The sequence below is a fragment of the Rhinatrema bivittatum genome, chromosome 1 (assembly GCF_901001135.1).
Source record: "Rhinatrema bivittatum chromosome 1, aRhiBiv1.1, whole genome shotgun sequence".
In the NCBI taxonomy this organism is placed as follows: domain Eukaryota; kingdom Metazoa; phylum Chordata; class Amphibia; order Gymnophiona; family Rhinatrematidae; genus Rhinatrema; species Rhinatrema bivittatum.
The window spans coordinates 779,779,857-779,804,547 of NC_042615.1; the positions used below are offsets into that span (position 1 = coordinate 779,779,857).

The window sequence follows — 24,691 nt, forward strand, 5'->3', positions numbered from 1 at the left end:
CGGCCATTTTAGGGGACAGCGTGAGACGGACTCGCTCCCAGATGCAGACAGGATTGGTTGCACTGGCTCTCAACAGGCTTTGCCCCCGGCGGGGGGTTTGCCCGACTGGGGCTCCCAGGACGGTCCCCCCCCCAGGGATTCCAATCAGCTCCCCGTTTTTTCTCACCTGATTTTATTCTGGCAATGCACATGGCTTATTTGCAGGGTATGGGAGCACAGGCGCCGAATCCCCTGGGAGCCCCTCCCCCCAAGATTCCTAAACTTGCTGTTGGTCTCACCGCCTCGCCCGTTACGCCTGGATCCTTGCCGGGTCCCTCTCCCGTGCCACCCCGGCATACCACGGGGGCGGCTTCGCCGGTGAGAGACGACTCCCCGGAACCCCCGGAGGTGCATCCGGATGGACATACGGAGGGGGATGACCCTCGAGCCCTACGGATTTTTCAAAAAGAAGAGCTGGATGAACTCATCCACCATATTATTCAGGAGCTGGACCTCGACCCACCTCCAGATCCGCCGATCCCTGTGGCTCCTGCCGTCGCCACCTCTTCTCGCAAAGGGGATCCAGTACTTGCTGCCCTCCGTCCTAGGGCAAGGGCTTTCCCTATCCATGAGTCCTTCCTACAGCTTCTCACCAGGGAGTGGGACACTCCCGAGGCATCCTTGAAAGTCACACGCGCCATGGAAAAGCTATATCCGCTCCCTGAGGATTTTTTGGATCTTATCAAGGTGCCCAAGGTGGATTCAGCGGTGTCGGCAGTGACCAAGAGGACGACCATCCCGGTAACGGGTGGAACGGCCCTGCGGGATACACAGGACCATAAACTAGAAACCTTCCTCAAGAGGGTCTTCGAAGTCTCCGCCCTAGGTATGCGGGCCGTGATGTGCAGTTCGCTCGTGCAAAGGGCCAGCTTACTCTGGGTACAGCAGCTTCTCACCTCTCAGGAGTTGCCCCCCGAAGAGGCCGCCCAGGCGGACCGTCTGGAATCTGCCACAGCATACGGGGCGGACGCCTTGTATGATCTCTTTCGCGTAATGGCGCGGTCCATGGTTTCGGTTGTAGCAGCCCGACGGCTCTTGTGGCTTCGCAACTGGGCGGCGGATGCTTCCTCCAAGTCGAGCCTTGGCTCCCTCCCCTTTCGGGGGAAGTTTTTATTTGGAGAGGACCTGGATCAGATCATCAAGTCACTGGGGGAAAATTCGGTGCATCGGCTGCCGGAGGATAGACAGCGTTCCTTCAGGTCATTTTCTTCCGGTAGAACCAGGGCCAGGGCACAGCGACGTTATAGGTCTTACCGGCAGTCCGGTTCCCGGACACAGCCGACAAGATCCCAGCCTTGGTCTCGTTCCTTTCGTGGGCGGAGGCCCGCAAGAGAGGGTCCAGGGCAGGGAAATCCGCCCACAAAGTCCTCCCAATGATGCCAAAGGAGCCCACTTCTCACCTCCCCGGATCGGAGGCCGCCTCATGGACTTCTACGAGGAGTGGGCAGTTATCTCCACGGACCAGTGTGTGCTGGACACCATAAGAGACTGTTACGCCTTGGAGTTTGTCCGCCCCCCGAGGGACCGGTTCATCTTCTCCCCCTGCGGTTCGGATCTCAAGAGGATAGCGGTTCAACAAACACTAGACCGACTGCAGGAAATAGGGGCCATCGTTCCCGTCCCCTTCGACGAGGTGGGCTTGGGCCACTATTCCATTTACTTCATTGTTCCCAAAAAGGACGGTTCCTTTCGGCCCATCCTGGACTTGAAGGAGGTAAACAAGGCCCTCAGGGTCAGCCGGTTCCGCATGGAGACTCTTTGATCAGTGATTGCCGCAGTGCACAAGGGAGAATTCCTCGCTTCACTGGATCTCTCGGAAGCATACTTGCACATTCCCATCCTGCCGGCTCACCGGCAGTATCTTCGCTTCAAGATTCTCGGTCAACACTTTCAGTTCAAGGCGCTTCCCTTCGGTTTGGCGACCGCACCTTGGACCTTCACAAAGATCATGGTAGTGGTGGTGGCGGCCCTCCGCAAGGAGGGTATCCTAGTACATCCATACCTAGACAACTGGCTGATTCGAGCGAAGTCCTTCTCACATGGTCAGATCTCAGTGGCCAGAGTAGTACAATTCCTACGCTCTCTGGGCTGGGTGGTGAACCTTCCAAAGAGTTCCCTTGTGCCCTCGCAACACCTGGATTTCTTAGGAGCGAGCTTCGATACCCGGCGGGGTATGGTGTTCCTGCGCCAGGACAAGGCGCAAGCCCTGAGGGAGCACGTGTCTCGGTTTTCGGCTTTGGAAGAACCAACCGCCTGGAATTATCTGCAGCTCCTGGGAGTAATGGCCTCCACCATCGACATGGTACCCTGGGCGTTTGCACACCTGCGTCCACTGCAGGTGTCCCTGCTATCCCGTTGGAAACCAGTCTCCCAGGAGTATCAGGTGATCCTGCCGCTTCCACCATTAGCCAGGAAAAGCCTGGATTGGTGGCTTGTCCCCTCACATCTGGCTTAGGGAGTCTCGCTCGAGGTTCCCAATTGGGTGGTGGTGACCACCGATGCCAGCCTCGCGGGATGGGGCACCGTCTGCGAAAGAAGCACCACGCAGGGGACTTGGACGCCAGAGGAGGCAAAGTGGCCGATCAATCGCCTGGAAACAAGAGCCGTGCGTTTCGCTCTCCAGCATTTTCTTCCCCTGGTGCGACACAGAGAGGTGAGGATCCTCTCGGACAACGCCACCACCGTGGCCTACATCAATCGTCAAGGGGGGACAAGAAGCAAGCATGTCTCCCTCGAGTCAACTCCCCTGATGGAGTGGGCGGAGAGCAATCTCGTCCGGATAGCGGCCTCTCACATCGCCGGGGTGGACAACGTTCAGGCGGACTTCCTGAGTCGTCAACAGCTAGACCCCCGGCGAGTGGGCTCTCTCCGACGAGGCAATGCATCTCATCGTCCGTCATTGGGGGACTCCACGCCGCGATCTAATGGCGACCTTTCTCAACGCCAAGGTTCCATGCTTCTTCAGCCGCAGAAGAGAGCGCGGTGCGGAGGGGGTGGATGCCCTCGCCCTTCCGTGGCTGTCGGATCAACTGCTCTATGTGTTTCCTCCTTGGCCTCTGGTCGGCAAGGTTCTCCGCAGGTTGGAACATCATCGAGGGACTGTAATTCTCATCGCCCCGGAATGGCCCCGTCGGCCATGGTTCGCAGATCTACTTCAGATGACGGTGGACGGCCCACTTCGCCTGTCCCATCTTCCTCATCTTCTGCGTCAGGGGCCGGTATTTTTCGAGCAGGCAGAACTCTTCTGTCTTGCGGCCTGGCTTTTGCACGGCACCGTCTCCGCCACAGAGGCTACCCGGAGACAGTGATCTCAACGATGCTTCGTTCCCGCAAGCCTTCGACCTCCGTCGCTTACGTTCGACTTTGGAAGGTCTTCGAAGCCTGGTGCTCCGACCGCAGGGTCCAAACCATGGAGGCGACTGTCCGCTGATCCTTCATTTCCTACAGGATGGTCTGGATAAGGGTCTCGCCTATAATTCGCTCCGGGTTCAGGTGGCGGCCTTGAATGTCTTGGTACAGAAGGACTGCTCTCTACCCCTTCAGCCGGATATCGCACGTTTTCTGAAGGGTGCCAATCACCTACGGCCACCGGTCAGGGATCCTTTCCCTTCTTGGAGCCTCAACTTGGTGCTGCGAATGCTGTCGGGCCCTCCTTTTGAACCCCTGAGGGGGTCCTCCCTCAAGGACCTGACCCTCAAGACGGTTTTCCTGGTAGCCATCTCTTCTGCTCGCCGGATCTCAGAGCTCCAAGCCTTGTCCTGCCGGGACCCTTATCTGCGTTTCTCCGACTCCGGGGTTTCCCTTCGTACGGTGCCATCCTTCCTACCAAAGGTGGTCTCGGCCTTCCACGTCAATCAAACGGTGGAGCTTCCAGCGTTCGCTCCAGAGGAACCCCGGTCTCTCCGGCTCCTGGACGTCAAGCGTGTGCTGCTCCGTTACCTGGAGGTTACCAATGACTTCCAGGTATCCGATCATTTGTTTGTCCTCTGGTCAGGACCGAGGAGAGGTTCTCAGGCATCCAAGATGACTATTGCGCGCTGGATAAAGGACGCCATCTCATCGGCTTACATTGCGGCGGGGCGGGTGCCGCCTCGCAGCGTGTCGGCTCATTCCACGCGATCCCAAGCGGCGTCCTGGGCGGAATCTCGCTCCGTTTCCTCCCAGGAAATCTGCCGTGCGGCGACGTGGAAGTCGTTGCACACTTTTTCCAGACATTACAGACTACACCTGGCGCTCAGTACACGGGTTCTTTTGGCGATCAAGTTCTCCGAGCAGGTCTCTCAGGACCCCACCCGGTTTAGGGAAGCTTGGGTACATCCCACTGTCTGGACTGATCCTGGTACATACAGGGAAAAGAAAATTATTCCTTACCTGCTAATTTCCGTTCCTGTAGTACCATGGATCAGTCCAGACGCCCGCCACTAAGGGTTTCATTAGGTCCTGCTCGGATTCTTCCAGGTAACTTTCATTCTGTTTGTTTCTGATTATTGTTACTGTTCACAGCTCCTCACAAGTTGACTGTTGGTGGTCCCGTTGACCGTTTGTTTACTTATATCTTTCTCTGTTCCTTTTTGGGGACGGATCTGGATCCAAAATGTTGTGTTTTGCTTTTGGGCTTTGCTATGCGTAATACTGAGCTCCAGCAGAGGGTGCACTACTCTATATGCTGACGCTCTCAAACTCTGTTCTGACTCCATCTGCTGGTCGGGGGATATAACCCACTGTCTGGACTGATCCATGGTACTACAGGAACAAAAATTAGCAGGTAAGGAATAATTTTCTTTTATTTAAGGCATAAACATCTAAATTCAGATTAATGGATATTGTGCATGATAATTATCTATCTTATATAGTTTTATTATTTCTGTTGCTGATGTTTTCCTTATGTGACTCCATCTTTTTTTGAATTGATATTTTTTATGTGGGTCGCTTTTTTTGCTCCTTGTTGTGTTAGTAATTTTATTATATTTGTATAAAAAAAGAAGAGAAGCAAATATTAGGTCTTAGGTTTTCTCCAGCTCCATGAACATCTTGGCTGGGTGACTAAACAGCTGTACCAAATATAGTACAAGCTTCTGCTTGTGAGGCTGATTCTGCTAACACAGTCTGATCCTTTAAAATGTTCACTGGGTCTGGTTTTCAAGGTAATCAAAATATGTAAATTAATTTTAGACCAGAAGAATACAAATCTGTCTCATGAATATTTGTTGTGAACAGTCTGAAAAACAGATCTGGTAGAGTTCTTGAGGATCAGATTTAGGATCTTAAAGAGTCAGTCAATCACTGTTAGAAAATGTTCACATTGAAATAAACACAAAATACTGTCACTTTAAAATGGTCACTTTTAGCAAAAGGTTTTCTTTCTGTTCATATTATTTTATGCCAATGGGAAAAGACTTGAGGGGATAAGACTCCAAAAAAGAAAGCTTTTCTTTCCAAGGCTGAAAATGCCTTATCACTCAAACCCACCAGAAATGAGTTTTTGGGTGTTTTTTTTTTTAGATGAAATGAAAATGAGCTGAGATTGTGTACTGTCTTGCGCGTACCTGGGAGAAGTCTACATTCTGTCCTTGTTTTGTAGCTGGAGCAGCGGAAGGAGCAGCAGATCTACCGTGAATACCTGGCTCAGCAGCTGGAAGAAGAGAAGCATCAGGAGAAAGAAATGGACAAGCTGATAGAAGAGGATATGAAGAAACTGTGGGCAAAGCAAGCAGAACAGAAGAGGCGTGAAAGGGAAGCCAGGAAACGCTTACTGAAAGAGGTGATGGACACCCGATGGCTTCAGCTTCAGGAGAAGTGTAAGAAACTTTGTTTATGACGCCTCGGATTTGTGGCAGCAGTAACTTACAGGGTTGTGTAGAAAACAAACTAAACTGAAATCTTGGTCACCTTTACTTGTATTGAAGATTGGATAAAATAGCTTGAAAGTACTAGTTCTGGTGTAACAGCAGTACAGAATGTTGCAAGGTGTAGTCCTGCTTTCTTCCAGACAAAGTATGTTCAGACCCAGAGTAAGTGACTATATCACTGGGGGCTTTGCTTCCAGCCATGGTGGCATTTATTTATTTAAAATCTTATATGCTTTTTCAGTACAAATGCTCAGAGTGAAGTACATGGATTAACAATAAGTTACAATTGCATCAATATAAAGACAAAATTAATATATCAATATAAAGAAACTGAACATTTCAAACGCACCAGATATGCATGTCATAGTAACGTAACCCTATTAAAACTCATATAACCTAATCTAAAAATTTACATTGTAGAGATTCCCAGGAAATTAGTGTCTGAGGAACAGAACAAATTCTTTACAATGGGGACACACACTGAAACAACAAAATAGTCCTCAGTTTGGAAATAAAATCCATCTTGCTAGCATCAGAAAACAACCAGTTATCAATTTTACCAGCAACCAATTTATCCATAAGCTATAAGAATATAAGAATTACCATGCTGGGTCAGACCAAGGTCCATTGAGCTCAGCATCCTGTCTCCTACAGCAGCCAATCTAGGTCACAAGTAGCTGGCAGAATCCATAAAGTGGGTCTAATTCCTATTCCTTATCGTCCCCCAGAGCAGTCCAGAGGCATGGGTTTTTTCTCACTGGATAAGCAGGATGGTAGTCCTCACATATGGGTGACATCACAGGATGGAGCCCAATCACGTACCACTTTTGTCAAAGTTTCCAGAACTTTGACTGGCCCCTACTGGGCATGCCCAGCATGGCACTAACCCTGCAGCCAGCAGGGGTCCCCCTTCAGTCTTCTTTTTTCCGCGCAGCAGTAGCCACGCGGTTAAGGAGCTCTGCAGAGATTCCTGACAGGAATTTTCCTCACGGAATTACTAAAAAGTTTCATACCCCACAGGGTCCCTCCTTCAAATTTTTGACTCTGCGGTACTCCGGTAAGTTTTTTACCTGTTTTCGGTCGATTCCCATCGAGTTTGACCCTCGCGGCCTACTGGCCGTTGATTGTACCACGGCTTGAGTATTTTCATGGCCATGGCGTCGGGGTTCCGTCGGTGCCCGGACTGTATTTTCATGGCCATGGCGTCGGGGTTCCGTCGGTGCCCGGACTGTAATCGCACCATTTCCATCACAGACCCTCATAAAGTCTGTGTAATGTGTCTCAGATGTGAGCACGATGTCCTAACCTGCACCAAATGTGCCCTAATGACACCTAAAGGTCGCAAGGCCAGAATGGAGAAGATGGAACTTCTCTTCCGTGCTCAAACCCTGATGCCGTCTATTGCATCGACGTCGTCAGAACCGGCACCGTCAACTTCGTGCCAGTATCGACCACCGGCTGGTGACCGTCCGGCATCGACGACTTCTCAGCCTTTAACTCCCTCTACTTCCCCTCAGGACCGAGGGGATCGTAGAGAATGACATCGCCATCGACATCGGAAGACTCGGACCATCGAGGGAACGAAATCATCGACCTCGCCATCGTCTGAGCCGCCTTCGAAGAAACCCTGTCCAGAAAAGGCACTGACCTTTTCGGCGACCGGGTCACCGAGGCAACCCTCATCCTAAAGGGGATTGGGAGCTGCGACTCTGCCTTTAATGGTGGTCCCTCCGGCTATGCCTCTGCCTCCTTCTTCTGTTTCGGAGCCGGGGCTGCTTGCTCCAGGTCTCTGAGAAGAACTGGACCGGCTGGTTCAGGAGGCCATCGACAAGACGATGCATCGACTCCAGGTTCCTCCGGCACCAACACCAGTACCGATTGCAGAACCGACCACCAATCTGATTCCAGCAGCGTTGGCACCGCTGCTCTCGAGGATGGAAGCGCTCATGGCCGCTTTTCCACCGATGGATCCCGGGTCACCGATGGCTCCGGTGCCCTTTCCGCTTACCTTGTCATTGGGAGGAGAAACACCATTCCGCATCCCTCCATCGGGAGTTCTACCGATGCCTCAGCCATTGATGCAGATATGTCCATCGATGCCGATCCATCCGTCGGTGCCACCGGTCCATTCATCGATGCCCTCGATGCCTGCACCAGTGCCTTCGATGCCTTCATCGGTGCCTCCAATTATTCCTTAGATTCCTTCGGAGCCTAGACCAGGACCTTCAGGGATTCCAACGTCCTGTCCCCCTAGGGGTCCTAGAGGGGCAGATGTTGATCCCTACGATACCTGGACAGATGATTCTTCACCAGACATCGATGACTTGCCTTCACCACCTTCTCCTTCTGAAACCAGAAAGCGCTCTCCTCCAGAGAACCTTTCTTTCATAAACTTTGTGAAGGAGATGTCTGAATTAGTTCCCTTCCAATTGCAAACCGAGCACGATGACAGGCACCAAATGATGGAGTTATTAAAGTTCCTGGATGCTCCCAAGGAAATAACCTCCATCCCCATTCACCAAGTTCTCCTAGATCTACTAAAAAAGAACTGGGAACACCCTGGCTCTGTTGCCCCAGTCAACAGGAAGGCTGACACCACTTATTTGGTACAAACAGCCCCAGATTTTCAAAAATCTCAATTGGATCACCACTCTGTTGTCGTGGAATCTGCCCAAAAGAGAGCAAAGAGGAAAGGAGCAAAATTTTGTAGATGCCATTGGTCGCTGGGTCTTTCAGGGCTCAATGCTCATCTCTCGGATTGCTTCTTACCAGCTGTATATGACCCAGTACAACAGGGTCTTATTCAAGCAGATACAGGACTTTATAGAGTCCCTGCCACAGCAATTCCAGGAACAGCTTCAAACCCTAATAAACAAAGGGTTTGAAGTGGGCATGCTTGAGATAAGATTATTTTACGATATCTTTGACACTGCGACCATCTGTAGTGGCTATCTCAACGAGAAGATGGGCTTGGCGTAAGTCTTCGGACCTTCGCCCTGAAGTGCAGGACAGACTGTCTGACCTGCCCTGCATAGGAGACAATCTGTTCGGCGAACAGATTCAATGAATGGTGGCAGAATTCAAGGACCACAATGAAACCTTGAGACAGCTCTCTTTGTTGCCTACTGATTATGCCTCCAAGCAGCCATTCAGGAAGGATATTAAAAAGTCATTCTTCCGTCCAAAGAAGTCCTATCCACCACAGTCTAGGACTTGCTCCACGAGGCCTTTCCAATAAAGCCCAATCTCGTCAGACACGAAAACAAAAGCCACAAGCAGCTCCTCAGCCGGGCCCTGCTTCCGGCTTTTGACTCCTGTATAGAGAGCAGCAGGCAGCTTACACTGCCTCAGATACTAGTGGGAGGCCGATTGAGCCATTTTCACAACAATTGGCTCACAATCACCTCAATCCAGTGGGTCCTCGCCATAATCTCTCAGGGTTATCACCTGAACTTTCTCTCCATCCCACCGGACTCCCCATCTCGGCTGACGTGGGGAACATCCGACCACTCACCACTTCTGGAACAGGAGGTCTCCCTCCTCCTCCAGTCCAAGGCAATAGAACCAGTACCCTATTCCCATCGAGGCCTAGGATTCTATTCCCGGTACTTTCTAATCCCCAAAAAATCAGGCGGCGTTCGTCCAATCCTGGACCTAAGTGCCCTCAACAAGTACCTCCCACGAGAAAAGTTCAAGATGGTAACCTTGGGTTCCCTCCTTCCTCTTCTGCAAAGAGGAGACTGGCTCTGCTCTCTCGATCTCCAGGACGCATACACTCACATTGTGATAACTCCATCCCATCGCAAATACCTGAGATTTCTGGTAGGCCCCAAGCACTATCAGTACCGAATGCTTCCATTCGGCCTCGCGTCTGCACCACGAGTCTTCACAAAATGTCTCGTAGTAGTTGCAGCCTTCTGTTCACATCTACCCCTATCTAGACGATTGGTTGATCAAGGCCCCAACTCAGCAAACTGCTCTGTCGTCCCTATATCTTACCTTACACACTCTAATTTCCCTAGGATTTCTTGTCAACTACGACAAATCCTACTTAGTCCCATCTCAAACCTTATTGTTCATTGGGGCAGACTTGGACACCTTGCAGGCAAAGGCTTTTCTGCCTCAACAGCGAGCTCTCACTCGCATGTCTCTTGCACACCAGCTGCAGTCTCAACGCTTCATGACTGCACGCTACTTTCTCATCCTCCTGGGACACATGGCGTCCTCAGTTCAGGTTACCCCAATGGCCTGCTTGGACATGAGAGTCATGCAGTGGACTCTAAGGTTACAATGGACTCAATCCATTCAGCCCCTGTCAACCATTGTCCATGTAACCGACTCACTCCATCAGTCTCTTGCCTGGTGGACAAATCAGATCAATCTCCAAGGCTTGCCTTTCCAAGCTCCAGACCTTCAAATAATTCTCACCACCGATGCCTCCAACCTCGGCTGGGGAACCTACGTGGCTGATCTGCAGACACAAGGATCTTGGTCTCCAGAGGAAGCCAAACACCAAATAAATTTCCTGGAGCTTCGAGCAATCAGATATGCTCTCAGGGTCTTTCAGGATCGCCTCTCCAATCAAGTCATCCTGATCCAGATGGACAACCAGGTGGCCATGGGATACATCAACAAACAGGGAGGGACAGGCTCCTACCTTCTGTGTCAGGAAGCTGTGCAGATATGGGCGGAGGTCCTCTCCCACTCGATGTACCTCAGGGCCACCTACTTGCTGGGAGTGGACAATGTGTTGGCAGACCAGCTGAGTCGCACCTTTCAACCGCACAAGTGGTCTCTCAACCCCTCAGGAGCAATCTCCATCTTCCAACAATGGGGATATCCTCGAATAAACCTCTTTGCGTCTCCTCAAAACCGCAAAGTAGAGAACTTCTGCTCTCTCACTCACAGCAAACACTCTCAACCCAGAGACGCTTTCTCCCTCTTGTGGGCAACTGGTCTGCTTTATGCATTCCCTCCACTTCCTCTTCTCTCGAAGACTCTCGTGAAGTTACGTCAGGACAAGGGAACCATGATCCTGATAGCACCCCACTGGCTGCGCCAAGTGTGATTCCCAATTCTCCAGGATCTCTCCATTCGCAGGCACATTCCTTTGGGAAAGTACCCGCTTCTAATCACTCAAAACGACGGGTACCTACATCACCCCAATCTTCAGGCCTTGTCCCTGATGGCATGGATGTTGAAAGGTTAATCCTTCAGCCACTTAACCTTTCTGAGCCAGTTTCCCGTGTCCTGATTGCTTCTCGGAAGCCTGCCACGAGAAAATCTTACTCTTACAAATGGAACAGGTTTACGTCATGGTGCTCATCTCAGTCCCTTGACCCATTCACCTGTCCAATCACGAAGTTTCTGAACTATCTCTGGCACTTGTCAGAGTCAGGTCTAAAAACTTCTTCCATCAGAATGCATGTCAGTGCGGTAGCTGCCTTCCATAAAGGGATTGGGGATGTTCCTATATCAGTACAAACCCTAGTCACACGTTTTCTGAAGGGCTTGCTTCACCTCAAGCCTCCTCTACATCCTCCGGCCCCTTCTTGGGACCTTAACCTAGTTTTGGGTCGGCTCATGAAACCACCATTCGAGCCTCTTCAATCCTGTGACCTTCGATATCTCACATGGAAAGTGATTTTCCTTCTGGCAATCACTTCGGCTCTCAGAGTTAATGAATTACAGGCTCTAGTTACCTATCCTCCTTACACTAAACGTCTGCAGGACTGGGCAGTACTCTGCACTCACCCTAAGTTCTTGCCCAAGGTAATTTCGGAGTTTCATCTCAATCAATCCATTATACTACCTACCTTCTTTCCCAGGCCCCATTCCAATCCAGGAGAACAGGCTCTGCATACCCTTGATTGTAAACGGGCTCTAGCTTTCCACCTAGACCGTACAGCTACCCACAGGAAGAGCACTCAATTGTTTGTCTCTTTCCATTCCATCAATTGGGGCAGTGTGTGGGTAAGCAGACTCTCTCTTCCTGGTTCGCGGACTGCATATCCTTTTGCTATCAGCAAGTGGACATTCCACTTCAAGACCTTGTTAAATGTAACTGCTTTTCTGCACTATTGTTTAAATGGTAAAGTTTATTATAATTGCACCCCTGTTTCTTGTGAACCAGCATGATGGGACCACCGTCTTGAATGTTGGTATATAAAAAAGTTAAATAAATAAAATAAAAATAAAGACCATGTTAAAGCACACTCTGTGAGGGCCATGGCAACTTCAGTAGCGCACCTACGTTCGGTGCCACTTCCTGACATTTGCAGGGCTGCTACCTGGAGTTCTCTCCATACCTTTACAGCCCACTATTGCTTGGACAAGGCCGGAAGACAAGATTCCATCTTCGGCCAATCTGTCTTGCGCAACCTATTTACCTCGTGACGTACCAACACCCTTCTGCCTGCCCGGTGGAGTTCAGGATACCCTCGACCAAATTTCACCCCAGTTCTAGTGCCCAGCACACCTGGGTACATTTGGTGCAAACTCTGTCATCCTCAGCTTGGTACTCACCCATATGTAAGGACTACCATCCTGCTTGTCCTGTAAGAAAGCAAAATGTTGCTTACCTATAACAGGTGTTCTCACAGGACAGCAGGATGTTAGTCCTCACGAAACCCGCCTGCCGCCCTGCGGTGTTGGGTTCATAACGTTTTCTTATTTTATTTTTCGGCACTACCTATAGCTTTTTAACAAGACTGAAGGGGGACCCCTTCTGGCTGCAGGGTTAGGGCCATGCTGGACATGCCCAGTAGGGGCCAGTCAAAGTTCTGGAAACTTTGACAAAAGTGTTCCGTGATTGGGCTCCATCCTGTAATGTCACCCATATGTGAGGATTAACATCCTGCTGTCCTATGAGAACATCTGTTACAGGTAAGCAACATTTTGCTTTCTCCGCTACTAGCAGATGGAGACAGAGAAGAAAAGCTTTACTCTACTTGTGGTACTTAAAGTGTGCTATCTGCAGATGGTGGAAGTACAAACCCTATAGTCAGTTAAAAGAAAAGACAAATTGCTCCCGGGCCGATATCCTCTGTCTAAAAGCCATCCCTCTGGGATTGATGACCCTTGGAGTGGCTTTGCCCTGGTGTTGTGGAAGAGTTTGATAGCCTGGAGACTGCTTCCCTCTTTGCACATCCTGTCTTCCTCTCTTCCTGTGGAATTCTGCTCATCAGAAGAACAGCTTTACTTTACTTTCTCCTTCTGGGATCTGCACCTTTAAGACTTAAAAAAAACGAAAACAAGACAGCTGAGAGCCAGTAGCTGTGTAGCGCTCAGTTGAGGAGAGAGGGAGTGTTTGTTTCCAGCAGTCATGTGTTACAGACTTTTTCTCCAGGAACTTGTCCAAAAAGCTTTTAAACTCCACCGTGCTAGTCGCCTTGATCACATCCTCTGGCAACAAATTCCACAGCTTGATAGTGCAATGAGTGAAAAAGTACTTTCTACAATTTATTTTGAATCTGCTGGCTGTTAGTTTCATGGAGTATCCCCATGTTTTTGTATTAATTTGAAAGGGTCAATAAAGGTCTTTTATTTACTGGTTCCACTCCACTCTTGATTTTATAAACTTCTATCGTTTCCCCTTTTAACTGTTTCCCCTTTTAACAGTCTCTTTTCTAAACTGAAGAGCTCTAGCCTGCATAGCCTCTCATCATAGGAGAGATGTCCATCCCCTTTATATATTTGTCACCCTCCTCTGCACTTTTTCTAGTTCCGCTATGTCTTTCTTGAGATGGGGCAACCAGAACTGCACACAACATTCAAGGTGTGATACAGAGGCAATATGATTTTTTTCTGTTTTATTCTCCATTCCTTTTCAGATCTTTCCTAACATTCTGTTTGCTTTTTTGACCTTCACATACACAGAGTCGAGGATTTCAGTAAATTGTCCACAAGGACTCCAAGGTGCTTTTCCCGGATAGTGACTCCCAATGCAGAACCCAGCTTGTACCTGTAATTGGGATTATCCCAGGACAAGCAGGATGCTAGTCCTCACATATGGGTGACGTCACTGACTGAGCCCTATCACGGAAAACTTTCTGTCAAAGTTTCTAGAAACTTTTGACTGGCACACTGAGCCCACTGAGCATGCCCAGCATGCCATGATATTCTCATCCACAGGGTCTCCCTTCAGTCTTCGTGAACTTCTTCACACAATCTCTAACTAAAAATCAGATTAAAAGTTCATTTTTTTCTCTCCCACATCGGGGTCTCTTATTATCCCAGGACAAGCAGGATGCTAGACCTCACATATGGGTGACGTCACTGACGGAACCCTATCGCGGGAAAAACTTCTGTCAAAGTTTCTAGAAACTTTTGACTGGCAGCCTGAGGCTACTGAGCATGCCCAGCATGCCATGATATTCTCTGCCATAGGGGTCTCACTCCAGTCTTCGTTTTTCCGCGCTGCCCTCAGCATCGCGGTGACAGGAGCCCTGTGAGTTCACTCACTGTTTTGACTGAAAAAGTCAGTTTTTTCTCATATTTTCCCATTTGGGGTCTCACTTCTCATTTGTCACGGACGGTGACAAAAACAATTTCTTTTTCACTTCACATTTCTTCTCAAGATTTTCGTTGACGGCTGTCGATAAAGACATGGCTTTGGGCTTCAAAAAATGCCCGGTCTGTATCCGGACCATGTCTATAACAGATCCACATCTAGAATGTGTGATCTGTTTAAGAGAAAAGCATGAAATTTCATCATGCTCCCAATGCCAAGAGATGACCCCGAAGGGGAGAAAACTCAGGCAGGAAAAAATGACACAGCTTTTCCATCTCCAATTAGTCCCTTCACCGTCTACTTCGACGAAATCATCTCCAGCAGAGGTCACGAAGAAACTCCTTCTGAAAAAACGGCACCTCGAGGGATCCGTGGATGCCTCCTCACCAGTTCCATCGACATCATCGACCAGGTCAGTGTCGGAATCGAAGCCTAAGCATAAACACCGACGTCATCGATCGTCTGTTTCTCCTTCGCTTCCCCCCCCTTCCGGGGAACCGACTATAAAGCGCCACAAATCAAGTGACTCTCCGATAACCTCCGTGTCCTCGGTTCCCTCGCCTGCACCGTCGATATCGACATCTACATCGACATCCCAGCTGCCACCGTTGACGCAAGACTTAACCTTTCTAATAAAACAGATTGTGATGGAAGCCTTGCAAGCACAAGTCCTGGTGTCATCGCCGATGCCGGCGGGCAAGCCGATGCCGGTGGTTACGCCGATGCCAGCGGTCACACCAATGCCAACGATGCTACCGGTGAACACCTCGATGCCGGAGCCTCCTCAGACGACGACGTCATTGGAACCATCGATATCGTTACCTCTCTCAATGCCACAAGTTCCATTGATGCCATCAATGCCAGGATCTTCGATACCACCAATACTTTCAGTTACGACTCCAATCTCGATGTTTTCTTTTCTTTCGACATCGACATTGACCATTCCATCTACCATACAGCCGAGGTCTGTTTACATGATGGCACCTACCTTACCTTCTCTTCACAAGGCATCGACATCGAGACATAAGTCATCGACCAAATTAAAACACTCGATGACTAAACATCCACCGGCAGTTTCTGAAGCTCCCAGTGCGGAAGCAGCACTGCATGGTATCCTGACTAAAAGATATCAGGAACTACTAGCGTCCTTGCCATTGAATCCTGTGGAGGAGGATGTAGTGGATATTTTACCTGATGACCCTCTACCAGGACCCTCAGGTGTACCTCCGCTTCATACAACTACGCCTCCTCAGCAACAACCTTCTGGCTATGACACTTGGTCTGACACTACCTCAGATGTTTCATTGGAGGAATTTATGTCTGATCCCTCACCACCTCAGGCTAGAAAACAATCACCTCCAGAGGATTTTTCTTTTCCAAGTTTTGTTCAAGAAATGGCAGATTCCATCCCTTTCAAACTACAGGCGGAAAAGGATGACAGACAACAAACTCTGGAAATACTCCAGTTTGTAGATCTCCCCAAACACAATCTCACAATTCCCATCCGTGAGATGCTCTTGCAACTACAACAATGCATCTGGGAGCATCCCTGCACGGTTCTTGCAGTAAACAAAAGAGTAGATTCCACTTATCTTGTGCAATCCGCACCAGGATATCAAAAAACTCAACTTCCCCACCACTCGGTGGTTGTGGAATCTGCACAGAAGAGGTCCAGAAGAACAAGGACCCATTCATCAATCCCTCCAGGTAAAGATAACAGATTCCTGGATCAAATGGGTTGCAAAATCTTTCAAGGAGCAATGCTGAACTCCAGAATTTCAGCATACCACCTATACATGACCCAGTACCAGAGGAACCTCTGGAAACAAATGGAAGAGTTTGTGTCATCCATGCCTGCACAATATCAAGAGGTGGCACAAACCATCATTAACAAAGGGTTAGACACAGGAAAACATGAAGTCCGAGCCGCCTATGATGCTATGAGACGGCTTCACGTGTTGCTGCATCGTGCATCAGTGCCAGAAGATGGACCTGGCTCAAAGCCTCTGATCTAAAGCCAGAGGTACAGGATAAGCTTGTCGACCTTCCTTGCATTGGGGATAATTTATTTGGCACCAAAGTACAAGACGCAGTTTCACAATTACGTGAACACACAGAAACTCTGCGTCAATTATCCTCCCTTCCACATGACCCTCCAACACATACTGGCCGCAGGCCCCCACGAAGGGACGCTAGGTATCCATTCTACAGGCAAAGGAGATATTATCCTCCTACATCCAGGCCGAGGCCTCCCAGGTCCCAGAAAAGACCACAGCAGAGGCAACAAAGAACAACTAGGCCCCAACCAGCTCCGCAAACCGGACCTGCCACTGGATTTTGAGATCATATCCAGAGAACAAGGCCTTTACTCCAATCCTCGACCAGCACTACCAGTGGGAGAAAGACTGTCCACCTTTTACAACAACTGGACATCAATAACATCAGATCAATGGGTCCTCTCAATAATACACCGAGGATACCAACTCAATTTCCTCTCAATTCCCACAGATTTTCCACCGAATCATTCTCATCTCAGCGAAAATCACATCCTTCAACTTCAAATGGAATTATCCACCCTTCTGAGAGCCAGGGCTGTAGAGCTGGTGCCCAGGTCTCAGAAAGGAAGAGGATTCTATTCACATTACTTCCTCATTCCAAAGAAAACCGGAGGCCTACGTCCCATCCTAGACCTCAGAAATCTCAACAAATTTCTGAAAAAAGAAAAGTGCAGGATGGTATCTCTAGGAACCATGCTTCCACTTTTCAAATAGGAGATTGGCTTTGTTTTCTGGATCTTCAAGACGCTTATGCTCATATTCCCATATTTCCTCCTCACTGCAAGTATTTGCGCTTCATAGTGGGTCATCAACATTTCCAGTACAGAGTACGGCCATTTGGACTTGCCTCTGCCCCCAGAGTATTTACCAAATGTCTGGCAGTTCTAGCAGCACACGTACACAAGCAAAGTGTACATGTCTTTCTATATCTAGACGACTGGCTCATCAGAAGTCACTCTCAAGAGGGAGCTCTCACCTCTCTCAGTCGAACCATTTCCCTTCTTCACTCCATGGGTTTTCTCATCAATTATCAAAAATCCCACCTTACTCCATCACACCTACTTCATTTCAAAGGTGCAGACTTGGACACTATCCTATCAAGAGCCTTTCTACCCAAGGATCGAGCAGAGACATTATCCCTGTTGGAAAGCTCACTTCACTCAAAGAAACAGGCAACAGCTCATCAGTTTCTAACCTTACTAGGCCACATGGCCTCCACAGTGCATGTCACTCCTATGGCAAGGCTCGCCATGAGAGTAACCCAATGGACATTGCGATCACAATGGATTCAAGCCATTCAACCACTACGTTATCCAATTCAAGTAACCCTCCAACTACGCTCCTCTCTCCTTTGGTGGGCGAACAAGGACAATTTGCGCAAGGGCCTACCCTTCCAACAACCAGTCCCACAGATAACTTTAACTACAGATGCATCCACCTTGGGTTGGGGAGCGCACATAGACAATTTCCAAACTCAAGGGACTTGGACAAAACTCAAAGCAACATTTCAAATCAATTTCCTGGAACTTCGAGCTATACGTTATGTGCTTCATGCGTTCAAGGACTGCCTTTCACACAAGACTGTTTTGATTCAAATGGACAACACAGTAGCCATGTGGTACATCAACAAACAGGGAGGTACAGGCTCGTATCTCCTTTGTCAAGAAGCTGCACAGATTTGGGACTGGGCCCTGACACACTCAATGTTTCTCCGGGCCACTTATCTGGCAGGCATTCACAATGTAGTGGCAGATCAGCTCAGTTGTCAGTTCCAACCACACGAGTGGACTCTGGACCCCTCAGTAGCAACCAGGATATTTCAACGTTGGGGACAACCGACAATAGACCTCTTTGCGTCACATCTGAATCACAAAGTAGACAAATTTTGTTCTCTACACAAACAGAAGAACTGGCCAGCCAAGGACGCCTTTGCTCGCCCTTGGAACTCAGGCCTACTATATGCGTATCCTCCAATACCGCTCATAACCAAAACTCTGGTGAAGCTACAACAGGACAAAGGGACCATGATACTCATAGCCCCGTATTGGCTTGACAAGTATGGTTTCCCATACTTCTAGATCTTTCAGTCAGAGATCCCATTCGCCTGGGAGTAGCTCCCACTCTCATAACTCAGGATCAGGGTCGGTTGCGCCATCCCAACCTTCAATCCCTATCACTGACAGCATGGATGTTGAAAGCTTGATCTTACAACCACTCAATCTTTCATCCAATGTCTCTCAAGTGCTTATAGCTTCACGTAAACCTTCCACACGAAAGAATTATTCTTCCAAGTGAACGAGATTCACTTTCTGGTGCAGGCAAAAGACTATTGATCCTTTTACTTGCCCCATTACTTCTCTACTCGACTATTTATACCATCTTTCAGAATCTGGTCTCCAGACTTCATCTGTAAGAGTACATCTAAGTGCAATCTCAGCTTATCATAGCAAAAAAAGAGATGCACCAGTCTCCACGCAACCTCTTATCAGCAGGTTTATGAGAGGTTTAACTCAACTTAAACCACCAATTCGGCCACCAGTCACAGAATGGGACCTGAACTTGGTATTAACAAGACTCATGCGTTCTCCTTTCGAACCCATAGATTCATGTGATCTTAAATTTCTCACGTGGAAGACTATCTTCCTCATAGCTATTACATCAGCTAGAAGGGTTAGTGAGTTGCAAACACTTGTCACGTATGCACCCTACACGAAATTCCTACATGATAGGGTGGTTCTCCGCACACATTCAAAATTCCTTCCCAAGGTAGTTACGGAATTCCACTTGAACCAATCCATAGATTTACCCACATTCTTCCCAAGGCCCCATTCTCACCAAGGAGAACGGGCCTTACATTATTATTATTATTTTATTTATTATTTAGTGATTTTTTATATACCGCGGCACGTTAAAAACATCACCTCGGTTTACAATAAACAATAATTCAGCAACAGGCTTTACAGAGAAATTGAAATAACATAGACATGATATATATAAAAAAAAATACATACCTTGGACTGTAAACGTGCTCTATCCTTTTATTTAAACAGCACTTCATTCCACAGGAAATCCAATCAACTTTTTGTTTCTTATGATCCAAACAAACCAGGGAAAGCAGTGGGTAAACATACTCTATCCAATTGGCTAGCAGATTGCATACAGTTTTGTTATGAAAAGGCAGGCCTTCCTCTCCAAGGGCGAGTAAAGGCACACTCAGTAAGAGCAATGTCACCTTCATTAGCACACTATCGTTCCGTGCCAATCATAGACATATGTAAAGCAGCAACATGGAGTTCTCTCCACACCTTTGCAGCTCATTACTGTTTGGACAAACAAGGACGACAAGATTCAGCCTATGGACAATCTGTCTTAAAGAACTTGTTTCCAGTTTAAACCCAACTCCTTCTGCAACCAACCTGCTGTGATCTTCGGCGGCTGACTCATTTCAACAACAATTCTTCACTGTTGCCTCAATACCAAATGACTCAGCCTCTAGCTTGCTAATCACCCATATGTGAGGACTAGCATCCTGCTTGTCCTGGTATAAAGCAAAATTGCTTACCTTGTAATAGGTGTTATCCCAGGACAGTAGGATGTAGTCCTCACGAAACCCGCCAGCCACCCCACGGAGTTGGGTCTCATATCTTTTATTATTTTATTTTTTGCTAAAGCTTATTGCTACAATTCGAGACTGGAGTGAGACCCCTGTGGCAGAGAATATCATGGCATGCTGGGCATGCTCAGTAGCCTCAGGCTGCCAGTCAAACGTTTCTAGAAACTTTGACAGAAGTTTTTCCCGCGATAGGACTCCGTCAGTGACGTCACCCATATGTGACGACTACATCCTGCTGTCCTGGGATAACACCTATTACAAGGTAAGCAATTTTGCTTTACCACCGGCCGATGAGTACAATACTTCTTTTCCGACTCATTTGAGTTTTCTAAATTTTTCGTCAGAAATCCATCGACGGCTGTCAAGGATTATCATGGCCACGGGATTTAAAAAATGTCCCAATTGTAATCGGACCATGTCCATTACGGATCCACACCTCGAGTGTGTACTTTGTTTGGGCCAGTCTCATGATGTTTCATCCTGCCCGAAATGTGCAGAAAAGATCGCAAAGCACAGAAAAGATGGAACATTTATTCCACCTTCAACTATTACCTTCCACGTCGACGTCCACTCAGTCTTCTCCGGCCGGAGCTTCGAAATGGATAATCCTTGAAAAACATCATCTGGAGGTCGCAAAGCACAAGAAAAGATGGAACATTTATTCTACCTTCAACTATTACCTTCCACATCGACGTCCACTCAGTCGTCTCCAGCCGGAGCTTCGAAACGGATAATCCTTAAAAAACATCGTCTGGAGGGTTCAGGGGACCGTTCATCACCGACCCCATCCGCAGCATCGATCAAGTCGGCATCGGGCCTAGAAAAAACCTTGGAGCACCGATCTAAACATCGCCATCGACATCCTTCGATTCCAGAGTCTCTATTATCCCTGGAGAAGTCGACAGCTAAGCAGCCTCACTTACAAGAAATACCGAGGCCTTCGACACCGAGGCGTTCACCTTCTCTCGAAGTGCCAGACGTCGAACCTCCACAGGGCCCTGTGGTATGACTGATGATGCCCCCACTGCTACCATGTATAGCTGCTCTGCCTGCATCAGCTATTACGGAGGAACTGAGCGGATTCATCTGCCAGGCGGTGCGAGAAGCACTACAGGAGCATCGACACAGACGCCGATGCCCTCACCGAAACAGACACCATTGTCGATGCCGGTGCCTGCACCAATGCTGACGCCTCTGTCAATGCCGACGCCAGCACCAACACCGGTGCCCGCGCCGATGCTGGTGCCTGGGCCAATGCCGATACCCGCACCTTTGCCGGTGCCTGCGCCGATGCTGGGGCCATCCCCGAAAACAGGACCAACACTGATGCCAGTACCCATGCCTGGGGCTCCAGAGCATCTGGAATTCTCCATATTTAAAATGTTGATGGATAGATTCGACGCCCTCCTTGGTGCCATCCCACCACAACCTATCCCTACTAATCCTAGGGGAATAGAGGAGGTTCCTGGACAAACCCCTTTGATAATCCTCAACCGGGATCTTCATGACTCTTCAGACCACTGGCTCCATCACTTACACCGAGGTCTTCCCCAACTTCTCCTTCAAAACAAGTGCCATACAACTCATGGGAGGAGAAAAATACTGATTCCTCATCTGAAAGCTTCATCCCTGAACCATCACCTCCTGAAGGAAGGAAAAAGTCTCCACCAGAAAACTTGTCCTTCATTAATTTCATAAAAGATATGGCAGACACAATACCTTTCAATTTAGTGTCTGAGCAGGATGCACAACAGCAGACAGTAGAAGTATTACAATTCGTAGTTCCACCCAAAGAGTTCCTGGCCATTCTTATCCACGAAGTATTTTTGGAATTACAACACAGGCTCTGGGAACACCCTTGCTCCGTTCCACCAATTAATAAAAGAGTGGACACTACATATCTTGTCCAACATGTTCCTGGTTACCAAAAGTCACAGTTACCGCATCAATCTGTAGTAGTTGAGTCGGCTCAAAAGAAATCCAAAAGAATACAACCTCATTTCTCTACTCCACCAGGAAAGGAACATCGATTCCTGGATTCTCTAGGTAGAAAAGTATTCCAAGGAGCCATGCTTAACTCCAGGATAGCGTCTTACCAACTATATATGACGCAATATCAAAAGAATCTATGATAGCAGATGCAGGAACTCACTGACTCCCTACCTCAACAGTACCAGGATGCGGCTCAGGCTATCATACATAAAGGACTTGAAGCTGGAAAGCATGAAGTCCTGGCCGCTTACGACAACTTCGAAACAGCTTCGAGAGTAGCAGCCTCAGGAATCAGTGCACACCGCTGGGCCTGGCTAAAAGCCTCTGACCTCAGGCCTGAGGTACAGGATAAGCTGGTGGATTTACCCTGCGTAGGCGACAACCTGTTTGGGTCAAAGGTCCAGGACGCAGTGGCCCAATTAAAAGAACACACGGAGACACTACGCCAACTATCATCAGTCCCACAAGACACTTCCTCATCAGTGTCTCGCCGTCCACCAAGGAAAGAAACCAGGAAACCTTTCTATAGGCAGAGACGGTATTATCCACCAGCATCCAGGGGTAGATCTTCTCGCCCATAGCAAAGATCTCAGCCCAGACAGCCTAGAACCACTAGGCCGCAACCGCCACCGCAGACGGGACCAGCTACAGGTTTTTGAAACCACCACCAGAGAGCAAAAGCCATCTCCTCAATCCCAAACCGAACTTCTACAACCATTGGTTACAGATAACTACAGACAATGGGTACTCTCAATAATATCATGAGGTTACCAACTCAATTTCCTCTCAATTCCTAGAGACTCTCCTCCAAATCCTCTTTCGCAAAGCGAAAATCACAGAATTTATTTGCAAGCAGAATTATCCACCCTTCTGAGAGCCAGAGCAATAGAACCGGTACCCCGGACTCAGCAGGGCAGAGGATTCTACTCCCGCTATTTCCTCATTCCAAAGAAAACAGGAGGCTTACATCCCATCGTAGACCTCAGAAATCTCAACAAATTTCTAAGGAAAGAAAAGTTCAAAATGGTTTCTCTAGGCACCATGCTTCCCCTTCTTCAAACAGGGGATTGGCTTTGTTCTCTGGATCTATAAGACACGCTCACATTTCAATATTCCCTCCTCATCGCAAATATCTGCATTTCCTGGTGGGTCAACAGCATTTCCAATACAGGGTACTACCATTCGGACTTGCCTCAGCTCCCAGAGTGTTCACGAAATGCCTGGCAGTGGTAGCAGCGCACTTACACAAGGAAAGTGTATACGTTTTCCCCTACCTAGACGACTGGCTCATCAAAAGTCAATCTCAACAAGGAGCTCCCGCTTCTCTCAGTCGAACGATTACTCGATTACTCTCGATTACTCTCAGTCGAACAAAACTCGACGGGTTTTCTCATCAATTACCAAAAGTCCCATCTCATCCCATCTCAAGTACGTCAATTCATCGGAGCAGACTTGAACGCCATCCTTTCAAGAGCTTTCCTATCCAACGATCGAGCAGAAACACTCTCCCTATTGGCAAACTCGCTACACTCGCAGAAACAAGTGACAGCTCATCAATTTCTCACTTTACTAGGCCACATGGCCTCTACGGTTCATGTCACTCCTATGGCAAAACTAGCCATGAGAATAACCCAATGGACATTAAGGTCACAATGGATACAAGCCATTCAACCACTGTTTTCTCCAATTCAAGTAACCCACCAGCTATGATCATCTCTCCTTTGGTGGGCAAACAGGGACAACTTGCGCAGGGGCCTACCCTTCCAACTACAGATGCATCCACCTTAGGTTGGGGAGCTCACATAGACAATCTCCAAACCCAAGGTTCTTGGACAAAACTCGAAGCAACATTTCAAATCAATTTCCTGGAACTTCGAGCTATACGTTATGCTCTGCATGCGTTCTAGGACTGCCTTTCACACAAGATTGTTCTGATTCAAACGGACAATACACTAGCCATATGGTACCTCAACAAACAAGGAGGTACGGGCTCGTATCTCCTTTGTCAAGAAGCAGAACAGATTTGGGACTGGGCCCTGACACATTCCATATTTCTCCGGGCCACTTATCTAGAGGGCATCCACAACGTAGTTGCAGATCGCCTCAGTCGTCAGTTCCAATCTCACGAATGGTCCCTGGATCCCTTAGTAGCGACCAGGATATTTCAACATTGGGGACAACCAACAATAAACCTCTTTGCATCACACCTGAATCACAAAGTGGACAACTTCTGCTCTCTGCACAAACAGAAACACCAGCCAGCCAAGGACGCCTTTGCTCGCCCTTGGAACTCAGGCCTTCTATACGCGTATCCCCTGATACCGCTAATAATCAAAACTCTAGTGAAGCTACAACAGGACAAGGGGTCCATGATCCTAATAGCCCCACATTGGTCTCGACAAATGTGGTTTCCCATAGTTCTCAACCTCTCAATCGCAGAGCCAATTTGCCTGGGTGTGGCTCCCACTCTCATAACTCAAGATCAGAGCAGGTTGCGCCATTCCAACCTTCAATCCCTATCTCTGATAGCATGGATGTTGAAAGCTTGATCTTACAACCACTCAATCGTTCAAATAATGTCTCTCAAGTGCTTATAGTTTCACGTAAACCTTCCACACGGAAGAACTAT

At 48.5% G+C, this 24,691-nt stretch overlaps 1 protein-coding gene across 1 annotated transcript in view; it reads left to right on the forward strand.

Moving 5' to 3' along the window:
• CFAP53 (cilia and flagella associated protein 53) overlaps window positions 1–24,691 on the forward strand; it is a 132,207-nt gene that overhangs the window by 89,287 nt on the left and 18,229 nt on the right. The window contains exon 6 of the mRNA XM_029580124.1: window positions 5,621–5,837. Coding sequence (XP_029435984.1) covers window positions 5,621–5,837 — 217 coding nt within the window. The remainder of the gene's footprint in view (window positions 1–5,620; window positions 5,838–24,691) is intronic.